Here is a 12,710-nt window from a genome sequence, read left to right as displayed (position 1 = left end):
ATATTTTATATACCAGCTGTTTCTATTACAACAGAAACGGTCACCCAATTTGATCACCCAAAAATAAAATATATATATATAGAACCGAAACGTTGGCTTAATAAACCATCATCTTTATTCATGAGATAACCTTTTTCCTCCTTTTTTGTGAAAATCCTGTGAGTTCCAGTACTTGAGACTCTATATTTACAAAATTTACTTGAGCACCCAGGTCTCTTTAGTTACACTCGAGGTGTGCAGCTTGTACTTATGGTGTTTATTTATATATATATATATATATATATATATAACAACAGAATCTTTGCTTTTCTAATGCATGAGAACATCTACTATTTGAAAAAGTTACAAATAAGCATTCAGTTACATACATTAAGGCAACTGGTTCCTTTCTGCATATGAATAACAAATTACAGCATTCTTTTAAAGCAGTTTTGGGGTGGGCTAATAAAGCCTGCCTCCTGGTTGGGAGAAGTTATTGGTCAAAAGAACAATCTTCGAGTGCTATTCTGCCTTCACCAGGAGGGAGCTCCCAGTGCAGTGCAAGCCATAAAATTATGGCAACCATTATTTTAGCTTGTCTGATAGCTTTATGCATGCTTTATTGGACTCTTTGTACCGTATAAACGTTTCAGCTGTCCCAGCAAACTTGAATGCCTTAACACGTAAAGATTTTGCTTTGTGATGTCTTTCTTTGCTTACAAGGGGAAATGTATGTGTACATATCTATTTATTAAGCAGCATTTTAAATACATTCCATTCAACTTCTGTTTAATCCTATTTGGGTGTATAAAATGTTGTGTTACAGTTATTCCCTTATAAAGTCTCTGCAACATAATTTTAAAGGAAACCATGATATGTTAACTAATCCCCAAATCCTTACCCATGCAAATGCTAAGGATTACTTTTCTATTACTGTTAAACCTCAATTTTACATCCCCAGATTTTAGATTTTCTCTCATTTTATAATGTTTTGGGGTCCCAACAATATATAATGCATAATTCTGTTCCCTGATTTTCCACCATGTGTTTTCTGGTCTCCTGTAGTCATTACCAGATCTAAAAGAGAATCTTTCCTAGTAAGTTCCTGAACTACCTGTCATTTAGCGTATTTGCAAACCTGCTAGCTTTTTCTAACTTGGTAACCCCATTATGTCAGTCAGTGTCTGGATATTTATTGGGCTATTTAAAGATGCAGCAAAGCTTTTGAAACAGGCCAAGTAAGGATGGCCTTTTTTGAGAAATTATTGTGACCCTTTATCTGTATAGTCTGAGGAAGCAGATTATGTTTTTGTTTTACTGGAATCTGACTTTTACAGGGGCTGTCATGGAACTGGAACCTGGAAAAGAATTAATCTTAGAAGATGTAGATGAACCTTCGTCACTGGAGGATTTATCAATGCAAAAATCCAAAAAAGTAAGAATTTGTATTTCTTTATTTTCATAATACACACTCAATAAAAAACAAACAGCTTTGTAAATCATAAGTAAACAAAGTAAACTGCTCTGTGTTGTAATAGAATATCATTATATACTGTTGCCATTTGTAAAATGAAAAGTCAATACTTGATATGTGAATTTCAAGTATTAGAATTAACCATTGGCTAGACCTCGACTGGAATAAGCAATATAAGTTTAACAGGGTGTATCTAGTATAGGTCAATCTAAAAACAACTGGACTTGCTGAGTAATCAATGAAGACGTTTCACTACTCATCCGAGCAGCTTCTTCAGTTCAACTGACTGGTGTGGGAAGTTTTCGACATATAAACTCTTCCACTAATCCATTTACAATGGCACATTGTAACTCTTCAAAGAGGTGACATCTGATGAAATTCACAGAGGTGTTGATTCTGTGTAGTTGTGATAGGATTATCCAATGTGTCATGCAACTCCTAGATACAGGTGTTGTGAGAGTTTCATGAATAGACGTGTGAAGTGTTCTGAATCCGCCGGGGTACAGATGTTAGAACAGCATTGTATGTAGCAGACCGGTGGTGTCGAAGGCCCCCGCCTCTGTTCAGGGATGGTCTCTCCACATTGACATGAATCGCTTCTTTCACGCCTTGTTCAAACCAGCAGTCTTCTTTATCCAAGATTTGGACCTTGCTATCTTCAAAGGAGTGTCCCTTGTCTTTTAAGTGTAGGAAGACAGCTGAGTTTTGCCCTGTAGAGTATATGCCGAAAACTTCCCACACCAGTCAGTTGAACTGAAGAAGCTGCTCAGATGAGTAGTGAAACGTCTTCATTGATTACTCAGCAAGTCCAGTTGTTTTTAGATTGACCTATACTAGATATACCATGACCAGGATGAATGAAAATCTTCATAGTCCTATTTAACAGGGTGCTTTTATCACATAATAACTTGTCTTTCATTATAATTCCATTTAGGTTTTTACACAGCCTTTAATAATGCTGTTACTTTCTGTTATGTTTTAGGTTCACATTTCACATATTTTTTTTAGTCTAACTCCTGCCATGTTTGGTATTTCCAGCAAATATGTTTTGTGTAGTTTACCCTATTCTGTTATAGTGCTAATGGCACTATTAAAGGGATTTTTCACTTTTAAATGAACTTTAAGTATGACGCAAAGAATGATATTCTGAGACAATTTGCAATTGGTTTTCATTGTTTTATTTTTTTTATTTTTTATTTATTTTGCTTTTTATTCAGCCGCTACAGTGTGCAATTTCAGCATGGTGGTTGCTAGGGTACAAATTACCCTAGCAACCATGCATTGATTTGTATAAGAGACTGTAATATGAATAGGAGAGGGCCTAAATAGAAATATGAGCAATAAAGAAGTAGTAGTAACAATAAATGTGTAGCCTTACAGAGCATTTATTTTTTATGGGGTCAGTGACCCCCATTTGAAAACAGGAAACAGTTAGAAGATGGCAAATAATTGGAAAACTATAAAAGATAAATAATAAAGATCAATTGAAAAGTTGCTTAGAATTAGCCATTCTATTACATACTAATTTAAGAAATTTCAGTAATATTTCAAGGAAATAAACACCCACACACTATGGCTTATAATACAAAACAATGCACACAATGCTAAATTTACTAAAACTGTTTTCTTCTCCGACCTTTGGGAATTTTGATTTACCCCTTCCCCTTTATGTGAGGAAGTGATTCTGTACTATTTAAACTCTGCGCAATTCTTTGCTATGTGCCCAATTTTATAACAGATATAGCACCTAAACTCTCTTAGTTTAGCTTTCTTAGATTTTGTGGCTCATTTATCCCTAGAAATACCTTCCCCCATAATTTGACAAGGCTAGATCTTTCCAAATAGCCAATGAACTATTCCATCTCAAACAAGATGTAATAATGAAAAATTCAAAGTAAACTCTGTGGCCTTTCTTATTGCTTGTCTGAGCTGCCAGTCTGTAGTTAAAACACCTATATTTGCCTTTTCTTTACCTGACAAAAGTACATTGTCTGTCCCCTCATCCCATAGTCTGAGAACTCACGTCAGTAGAGGTTTACCAGTCTTTTGCCAGTACTGTTTAGCTAGATCAGTTAGTTCAATCTGTGTATACTCTCTCAACTCCACCACATCTACATGTTTAGAGTTGCTATAATGAACATCACCACCAGCCATATACTCTTTACTACGTTGCCTTGTCTTATGCTTGGTAATAGGCCTGGCATGCTTCATCTCCACCTGCTCTTCATCATCCGTTAAACCAATAACAAAATCCTCTTCCTCACTATCTGATCTGAGAACATTTTCACTGTAACCATTTAGGTGGTATAATAATAGCCCATACCCTGACTTTGTTAACAGGACTATGACCTGTCTTATTTCTCACAACATTTCCAGACATAAGGACTGTACATTTGTCTTTTAATGGCCCTTCAGCAGCTGAAAGTCAGCTTCTGCTTTCTTTTGTCTACCAGTTTCAGTAGCAAGAACCTGTAGGACATACCATCCTATTGTTGGCGCAGCCTTTTTCTCCTTTTTACTTCATGTTCAATTTTTAAGGCTAAAACTAGTAAACTGATCCACTGCCTCCTTCCCAAAAACCCCTGATACCCGGGGGACATATTTGACTAATTCCTATGCTACAGGCAGGCAAGAGTCTTTATAACATTTAATACTTGGCTTTGTTTAGGTGGTGACGTTTTAAAGGTACCCGAGGAGCTGCCTTCTTTACATGAAGGTAGAGTCCCTTGGGCCTTGGGTCAAAATGGCCACCTTCAACACAGCATTATTTTTTAAGGCACTTTCAAAGTCCTAGATGAGATTCTGCTTTCAAGTCCTGGGTGGGATTTCTCTTTCCAGTCCTGAATGGAATCTGATGATCTATATGGGACCAATGTTCCCTCGTGCTCACACAACCAAATTTTGAGGCCAGCGTACACAACAAATTGTGGTGCGCACAGAAATTTGTGTGAAAACACAAAATGTATTAATTCTGACCATCTGATGATCCCATTTTCCCTAGTCGGCCCTCAGTGCAGACGTTAGGGTTTTGTTTTTATTCACCTTTTTTATTGGCACGGCCAACGAGTTTGTCCAATTCGTGCCAAAAGACTGCACGCAATAAAGGGAAGCACAATGTGGAACGCACTGATGTCACCTAAGATAAGGCGAGCAGTGACACGATCAACAGACGCTGCCATTACAGCTTGATCATCCCAGAGAAGCAGCCCTAGGGAGCAAGGGACATCTCAGAGCAAATAAAGGTACAGGCACAGTGTAGTGTACAGTGAGTCACATACTGATAATGGAGAGGGCAGATTCACTCACAGAATTAAGAGCTGAGATACAATCAGCTAAAAAAGGCAAGAAAATGGACAAATTTCCTGAAAGCAGAACATGTAAACAGAAGGACCGAAAAAAATTACTGTTCTGGTTGCAAAACCTACTAAGACCACAGATCCACAAGAGCCACCAGTCTTATCCCCCCCCCCCAACCACCCCAACAGTCAGAGGAGGAACCTTTAAATCCAAATACTCCCCCCTACAGGAGATCTTGTCAGGGACTCTATTACACCTGCAATGGGTACTCCATATATGTCAGGCACTCCATCTACATCACAGGCACCGCCAGTAGCCATGCAAGGTGTAGCACCCAGGCCTTGGAATCAGAACCCGGTAGTTCGCCTCTCCAGACACACAGCACTACCAGAGGAAGATGCCGCTTTTAAGGACCCACTAGACCGCCACATGGAGTCAACACTTAAGAGAGCGTACGTTCATTCAGCAGCTGTATTGCGCATGGCAGTCGCATCAGCAGGACTAGCCCGTACGGCCAGACATTTGGTGCTCGAATTGGCACGCCAACGACCTTCCTCACAACAACAACTTCAATCTGAGGTGGATAGATTGGCTATGGCATTAGCATTTCTGGCAAAAGCTTCTACTGAGATGGTTAAACTGCCAGCAACGGCAATTACCAACGCTATAGTTGTGAGACGCGCTCTGGCTTTGTCACTAGACAGGTGACACAGCCTCCAAACTCTGACTCTTCTCTCTCAAATTTACAGGAGAGTTCTTATTTGGGCCTGATCTCAAACAGATCATATCTGAAGTGACCGGGGGCAAGAGTACCTTTTTGCCAACAGGGAAAAGGCAGAGGTTTGATAACCAGAGCAGGTTCTCAGGCAAGAGAGGATGGAGCCAACAAACCAGATCTTTTTGTCCCTTTCGTTCCAACTACAGGGCATCCCAAAATGAACAAAGTAACAAACGCGGCAGACCTGCCTGGCACCAACAGAAACTAAACACAAATCGGCAACAACCAAGCCTGACTCCAGATGGAAGGGACAGGCAGTGGGGGGCAGACTACACAGATATTTGGGTGAATGGGAGGCACGTGTAACAGACACCTGGGTTCTCACCATAATTCAATAAGGCTACAAGATTCCCTTTTCCTCCCACTTACCACCTCACAGGTTCATACCTAGTACAACAGCCCCAGAATTTCACAACTTACTCAGCACAGAGGTGATAGTAGAGTTCCCATTTCACCACAGGTTCAAAGGCTTCTACTCAAACCTCTTCCTGCTAAGGAAGAAGAAAGGAACTTTCAGGCCTGTTCTCAATCTAAAACCATTGAACCACATGGTGTCCAACAAAAGGTTCAAGATGGAATCAGTAATAGCAGCTATGGAACCGAACATCTTCATGACCTCCATAGACTTGCAGTACGCCTGCCTGCACATACCGATACACCTGGTGTCTTAATGGTACCTTCAATTTGCAGTCCACGACAGGCATTACCAATTTACAGCATTGCCCTTCGGACTTTGTACTGCTCCATGCATTTTTTGCAAGGTCCTAACTCCAATCGTGGCCTAGATCGCTGGGGATACATGTGATACTGTCAGGTACTTACCGGGATTCTGGGAGACCCGGCTCTTCGGCGCGCTGCGTTCCAGCGCTGCGTTCCAGCGCTGCGTTCCAGTGACGTCACAGCGCGGGCGTCGTGACGCCGGCGCAGGGGAATGGCTGGGCGCAGCGTATTGATGCAGGCGACGGTATTTCTTTCGGCGCAGAGTTTCTCCCAGTGCTCGGACATCGCTTTACTAGCTGTTGTGAGTAAATTCTCTGATTATTATTGTACCTTGGTTTTGACCCTGATTCTGCCTATTGACTACGCTCCTGCTTAACCCCTTGGAACCCTGCTTGATTTATTTGAACTCCTGTTGCCGAACCTGCTTGTCTTGACTACGCTTCCGTGTTAACCCTTTGAACTCTGCTTGATATATTGAATTCCTGTTGCCAACTCCTGCCTGCCTTCTGACTTCGCTGCTGAGTTAACCCTTGGAACCTTGCCTGTATCTGTTTACCTGTTGCCGAACTTTGCCTGTTATTGTTTACGCCTTTTGCCTTGACTCTTGTCTATCGTCTGAATATTATCACTACTGCCAATCCAGTACCCATCTCGTCTACACTTCAGTTTCATCTTGGGAGCCCTTCTTCTGTGACTACCATCTACGTGCGCTACCTGCTCAAACCAGCAAGTGCAGTGCAGCAGCCATAGTGTCGTCGGTGCTGATTGTTATTCTGCTAACTACTCTTCTATCAATACCTGCAGTGAACACTAAGGTGATTGCCGCACTAGTTCCTGCGACTTCCTCCCTAGACCTACTGCTCAGCAACTAAACCTGCACTTCCCTATATCCCTACAGACACCAGACCTGCTCCTTCACAGGCCAGCGCACCCTGCCAGAAATTCCAGGCTCCCCTACTACACCTTCACTGATCTCCCTCTGTTCCCATTGGAGGGTGTATTGGTAGTGGAGCTGTAAGGGTTGTCTTCCTCCCATCCGTGGTCCCTCCCGGTTCGGTAAGTTTGACAGATACCCTATTTAGACGATCTGCTGATAACGGCTCTCTCAGAGATCCAAGCAAACAAGGACACAAACACATGGTTACAAGTACTAGACCAACATGGTTGGATTGTCAACAAACGCAAAAGCAGCCTAATACCCCACCAAACAATTCTGTTCCTGGGACTCCTATTCAATTCAGTCACCCAAAAGGTGTATTTACCTCAAGAGAAGATCAACAAAATGATATCAACAACACAGTCATTTCTAGCAATGAGAACAACCTCAGTGGAGGAATACCTACCCCAAATAGGACTCGGAGTATCATCCTTGGAGGCCATTCCTTTTGCCAGGTTTCCCATGAGACCCCTTCAACGCAATTTCCTAACTTTATGGAACAAGAACCACAAGGACCTTCAAAAGACAATTGCACTGGAAGACACGACAAGAGAAAGCCTCAGTTGGTGGACCACACCAGAGAACCTCAGAAAGGGCCGGAACTGGTCCCTACCCCAGTGGGAGATCATAACTACAGACGCAAGTCTCACGGGATGGGTAGCAGTGTACAGGTCACAAACCCTTCAAGGGATTGGGCACCTCAAGAGAGCCGCCTACCCATTAATGTGCTAGAACTGCAGGCCATCGTACTAGCACTGGAGGGATGGACACCACTTCTTCATACCACCGAGGATGGAGACTCTTCATAAGTTGGTGCGAGCAACGCCATATCCATTGGGACCAAGTCCCTACACAAGCCGTGATAGAATTTCTCACAGATGGTTTCCAGAAGGGACTAGGTCTCTGGACACTTAAAACACAGGTTTCTGCTCTCAGCACTCGCACACAAACGCTGGGCAGAGGACAACATCGTCCACCAAATCTTCAGAGGTGTAATCAGAGCAAGACCACCCATAAAGGATCCAACACCTTCTTGGGACCTACCACTTGTTCTATCCGCATTACAACAGCCACCTTTTGAGCCAATGTCAACATGTGATCTAAAGTGGCTATCACTTAAGGCAGGGGTCCCCAACTTTTTTCACCCGTGAGCAACATTCAGATGTAAAAAGAGTTGGGGAGCAACAGAAGCATGAAAAATGTTCCTGGCTGGTGTAAAATAAGGACTGTGATTGACTAATGGTAGCCCCTATGTGGACTGGCAGCCTACAGGAGACTCTGTTTGGCAGTACATCATTTTATGCAACTAAAACTTGCCGCCAAGCCAGGAGTTCAAAAATAAGCATCTGCTTTGAGGCCACTGGGAGCAACATCCAAGCAGTTGGGGAGCAACATGTTGCTCACGAGCTACTGGTTGGGGATCACTGACTTAAGGCTTTTTGATAGCAATTACCTCAGCAAAGAGAGTCTCTGAGATAGCAGCACTTTCTTGTAAGGATCCTTGGCTAATTCTCCATCAGGACAGACAAGGTTGTAATTAGGACTGTACCAAAGTTTCTACCCAAGATAGTATCTAGTTTTCACCTAAACCAGGAAATTATACTTCTACCATCTTTTTGCCCACGACTGGCAAACCAAAAAGAAAGCCACCTGCATCATCTAGATGTAGTGAGAGCCATCCACATATACTTAAAGTGGTCAAAATCATTCCAATGTACCAACAGTCTACTCGTCTCACATTCAGGGAAAACGAAAGGACAAGCGGTCACAAAGCGGACCATAGCACAATGGCTTGTTGAAACCACCAACACCGCCTATGACCACAAGCACAAAACCAGACCCTTCTCTGTGAAAGCCTGCTCTACCAGAGCCCATGTGTACACAAAAGAAGGACAGAAATGCAGTGTTTCTTTTGACAGATGGCTCAGAGCAGCATTACTTTTGAGGGTTTATTGGTGTATTTATGTAGACCTTCCTGATAAAGCTTACTTTGTTTTAACCTTTCCTTCTCCTTTAAAGGAGAAGGAAACCTAGTCGGCGCAAACCCCCCACCCTCCTCCCCCCTGGCCTACCCGTCCCGCTGGGCAAATGCCCCTAACTTGTTACTTACCCTTCTGCGCAGGTCCAGTCCAGGGAGTTCACCGACGAAATCTTCTTCCACGCGATCTTCTTCCTGCTTTGAACGGCGCATGCCGGTACGATCTACTGCGCATGCGCGTGACTTTTGGCGCATGCGCAGTAGATCCGTACCGGCGAAATGATCCTACTGCGCATGCGCCAAAACGCCGTTCACAGCAGGAAGAAGATCGATTTGAAGAAGATGTCGTCGGTGAACTCCCTGGACTGGACCTGCGCAGAAGGGTAAGTAACAAGTTAGGGGCATTTGCCCACTGGGACGGGTAGGCACGAAACGGGAGGGGGGTGGGGGGTTTGCGACGACTAGGTTTCCTTCCCCTTTAAGCACTTTAAAAAACAGACAAACAGATACAGTACAGATGGTACAATAATTTAGTAGTAGTAACACAGGTATCGGATCCGTTATCCGGAAACCCCAGGTCCTTAGTATTTTGGATAACTGGTTCCATACCTGTAATAACATAGGTAACATTTGCCTGGTAAACATTTTTGCACAGTAAATTTCTAGTGAGTATCTGCATCCAGAAAGTGATGGACCCACATTTCCATAACTTTCTAATAGGAATCATGTATATCTGATTTGTAAAGCTAGCCGTAGTAGTTTGATTGATTTTGACCTTACTGCCCCATGTCTGCACATTTACCCACTTGGCCGAAGTAAATTTAACAACGCTCTTGCTCTTTTATTTGACTGATTGGTTAGATACCAAGCAGCTTGGCCAGTGTAGGGCCTAACATGTCTAGGACAACCTCTTTATTGTGTTTTTTGGTAATCTTAAAAGTATAGTGTGTCAGCCTGTTATAGATTTTAAAAAAGTATTTCATATTAAACCTAATTAAGCATTTTATTTCATTACTTGCTGGACAATGCTGCTTACGGTAATTAAATTAAGTTCTTTGAAAGATATTTGTAAGTCTCTTCCTCAGAGTAACCACTTTTTTCCTTTCATCTTTAATAAAAATATTTGGTTTAAATAGATTTTTTTTTTATGTAAACTGTATATCTTTAACTTGACACTTACAGAAAAAGGAACTAAATACCATACTTAATATATTTTCCCTTCTGTAATAATAAAATATCTTTGTAATCATCTCACTAATCTGCATTTTGTCATGTTATGGTTTATTTTTTTCAGAAAAGGAAGAAGAGGAGGAAGAAAAGAAATACTAGCAAGACATTAGAAGCAATGGCTTCAGTGACATGTTCTTCCAGTTTGGAAAGTGATTCTTCTGCTAAAAAACCTAAAGGGATAAGTTATTTCCAGGATCCAGAAACCATCAATGAGCATACCAAAGAGGAACACACAAGTAATTCATCTAGTGACAATGCAAAATTGCAGCTAACAGAAAGTGAGCATACCACTGTAGTTTCTAGCAATAACTTAATTCAAAGTGCAGAAGTTGAAACATTGAAGGCTGATTGCAGCAGAGGGAAAGAATGCTTTATTTCTCAGGATGCAAATGGTAATGATTTTGAATACAAGAATAACTCAAACAGTAGTGACCACGTCACGAACAAGAGATTCAAGAAAAGCATTAAAAACAGACCAGAAGACAATTCAGATAACAAAGATGCTTCAAGAGAGCATATCAATAAGGAATTCCTAAATGACGGCAGTGAGTGTATAACCAAGGAAACTTCAAAGGATACTGATTCCCGCAGCTGCATCATAGATGAGAATGCTGCACAAACAAATGCAGGAGGTATGCCAATTAGCAAAATGCATCAAGATAAAGTGGTCTCTGAGGATCCAGGTAACACTGAAAACATAAGGGCATCATCTTTCACCCCAAATAGTGAAAATAATAAAATAGAAAAAAATAATACTAATGAACTACTAACAAAGGAAAATACATGTAATAAAGGTGACAGCACTACTAATAAGAAACAGAAGGGGACTGCTAAAAACAGCATCAACAATCAAATCAGTTCAGGTGATCTAGTTGCATCAAAGGGGGAAATAAAGGAATGTAAAATTGTGAACAAGGCAAGCAAGATACAAGCTGAGAAGTTAACAAAAAGTACATATTCCAGCAGCTGTAATGTAGAAGATAACTCTGTAACAGCAAAACAGACTGGCACCATAGACAAAAATAAATTGTCTTCAGCAGAAAACATCAAAACCCAGGCACAGCCAAGTTTCAAATGTTCAAATATGCAACCAGAGTTTGAAAATAATGATGCCAAAACCGACAGCAGTAACAAGAATGGAGAACAAGAATGGAGTTCAATGGATCCTGATAAGGTAAGCATACGGCAATTGTTTTTTAGGCCAGTTATACAACCCTGATCTCCTTATTAAAAAAAGAAGTTAATAATGACCATAGACTAGAACTTTTTGAGTGAAGCTATGGATAACCTTAAAGGGAATCTGTCGTCATTTTAAACTTTTTTTTTTTTTTTGCATTTTTATAAAAAACACACATCCAAAAACACTGTCTGGCAAATAAAATATTAATCCACAAATCCATGCATAAGTTGTTTTAGTTTGTATTTTGTCATGGGGGCTTCCATTTCTGCTCATTACACATTCATCCTGTGCTGCTCTAACAGCAGGCACAGCATTACCTGTGTGCTTGGAGGCAGCCACTCTGTAAAGAAAAGCCAGGTCGCACTACGACATGAGAATCTAGCTGTACACTCCCCCTCCCCTCTTTGCCCATGCGTGTGATGTTTGGAGGAGAGCGGTCACATGGTTTGCAGGGAAGCAATTACTTTCACTTTCCTACGTTCTGCTCTACAGCTGCACTAGCAGCCCCTCCTCCCACAGACACTATCAAAGCTCCTGCCGTTCTGTAAGTTTGTTCTCTGCTTTCCTTTGGAGGGGGACTTTCTCTCCTTGCTGCCTTCCTAGTTAGTTTTTACTGGTTACTAGATGAGGTAAATGATTATGCAGGGGAGGTCAACGGATGCTAATATTAGGCGTCTATACACCAATCTGGCTATTACTCATGATAACTCGGGGGAAAGGGTGATCGCTTCACTTGATAACGAGAAGGCCTTCGATTCAGTGGAGTGGCCTTATCTATGGTCCACGATGAGAAGAGTGGGCATCCCTGCGGCTTACATTCGATGGGTTCAAGCTCTATATGATAACCCAGTAGCTAGAGTCAGAACGAATTTTACGATTTCACAACCTTTTTCCATTCTGAGAGGTACCCGTCAGGGTTGTCCTCTCTCCCATTTGCTTTTCTCCCTAGCCATGGAACCTATGGCCTGTCGAATTAGAAATAATCCAAGGGTGGTTGGACTTCAACTGGGTCGAGTCACTGAAACAGTGTCCATGTATGCGGACGACACGTTGTTATATTTAGCTAACCCCGGTAGGGTGCTTGGCGCTGCACTAGACATTATTAATGGCCAAACGGCTTACTCTGGCCTGAGAATA

The 12,710-nt window shown here is 41.7% G+C and overlaps 1 protein-coding gene across 3 annotated transcripts in view; it reads left to right on the top strand.

Annotated features, from left to right (window-relative positions):
• Positions 1–12,710, top strand: part of LOC108700992 (E3 ubiquitin-protein ligase RNF213) — a 167,727-nt gene that overhangs the window by 3,957 nt on the left and 151,060 nt on the right. For 2 of the 3 annotated variants that reach the window (XM_018235088.2, XM_018235089.2), the window contains exons 3-4: positions 1,317–1,414; positions 10,458–11,567. In XM_018235088.2, the coding sequence (XP_018090577.1) occupies positions 1,317–1,414; positions 10,458–11,567 (1,208 nt within the window). The remainder of the gene's footprint in view (positions 1–1,316; positions 1,415–10,457; positions 11,568–12,710) is intronic. The other variant, XM_018235090.2, reaches the window with a different exon arrangement.

The sequence above is a fragment of the Xenopus laevis genome, chromosome 9_10L, assembly GCF_017654675.1.
Source record: "Xenopus laevis strain J_2021 chromosome 9_10L, Xenopus_laevis_v10.1, whole genome shotgun sequence".
Taxonomy (NCBI): Eukaryota; Metazoa; Chordata; class Amphibia; order Anura; family Pipidae; genus Xenopus; species Xenopus laevis.
Note: the sequence above shows the minus strand (reverse complement) of the source record. Positions and strands in the feature narration are given on the sequence as shown.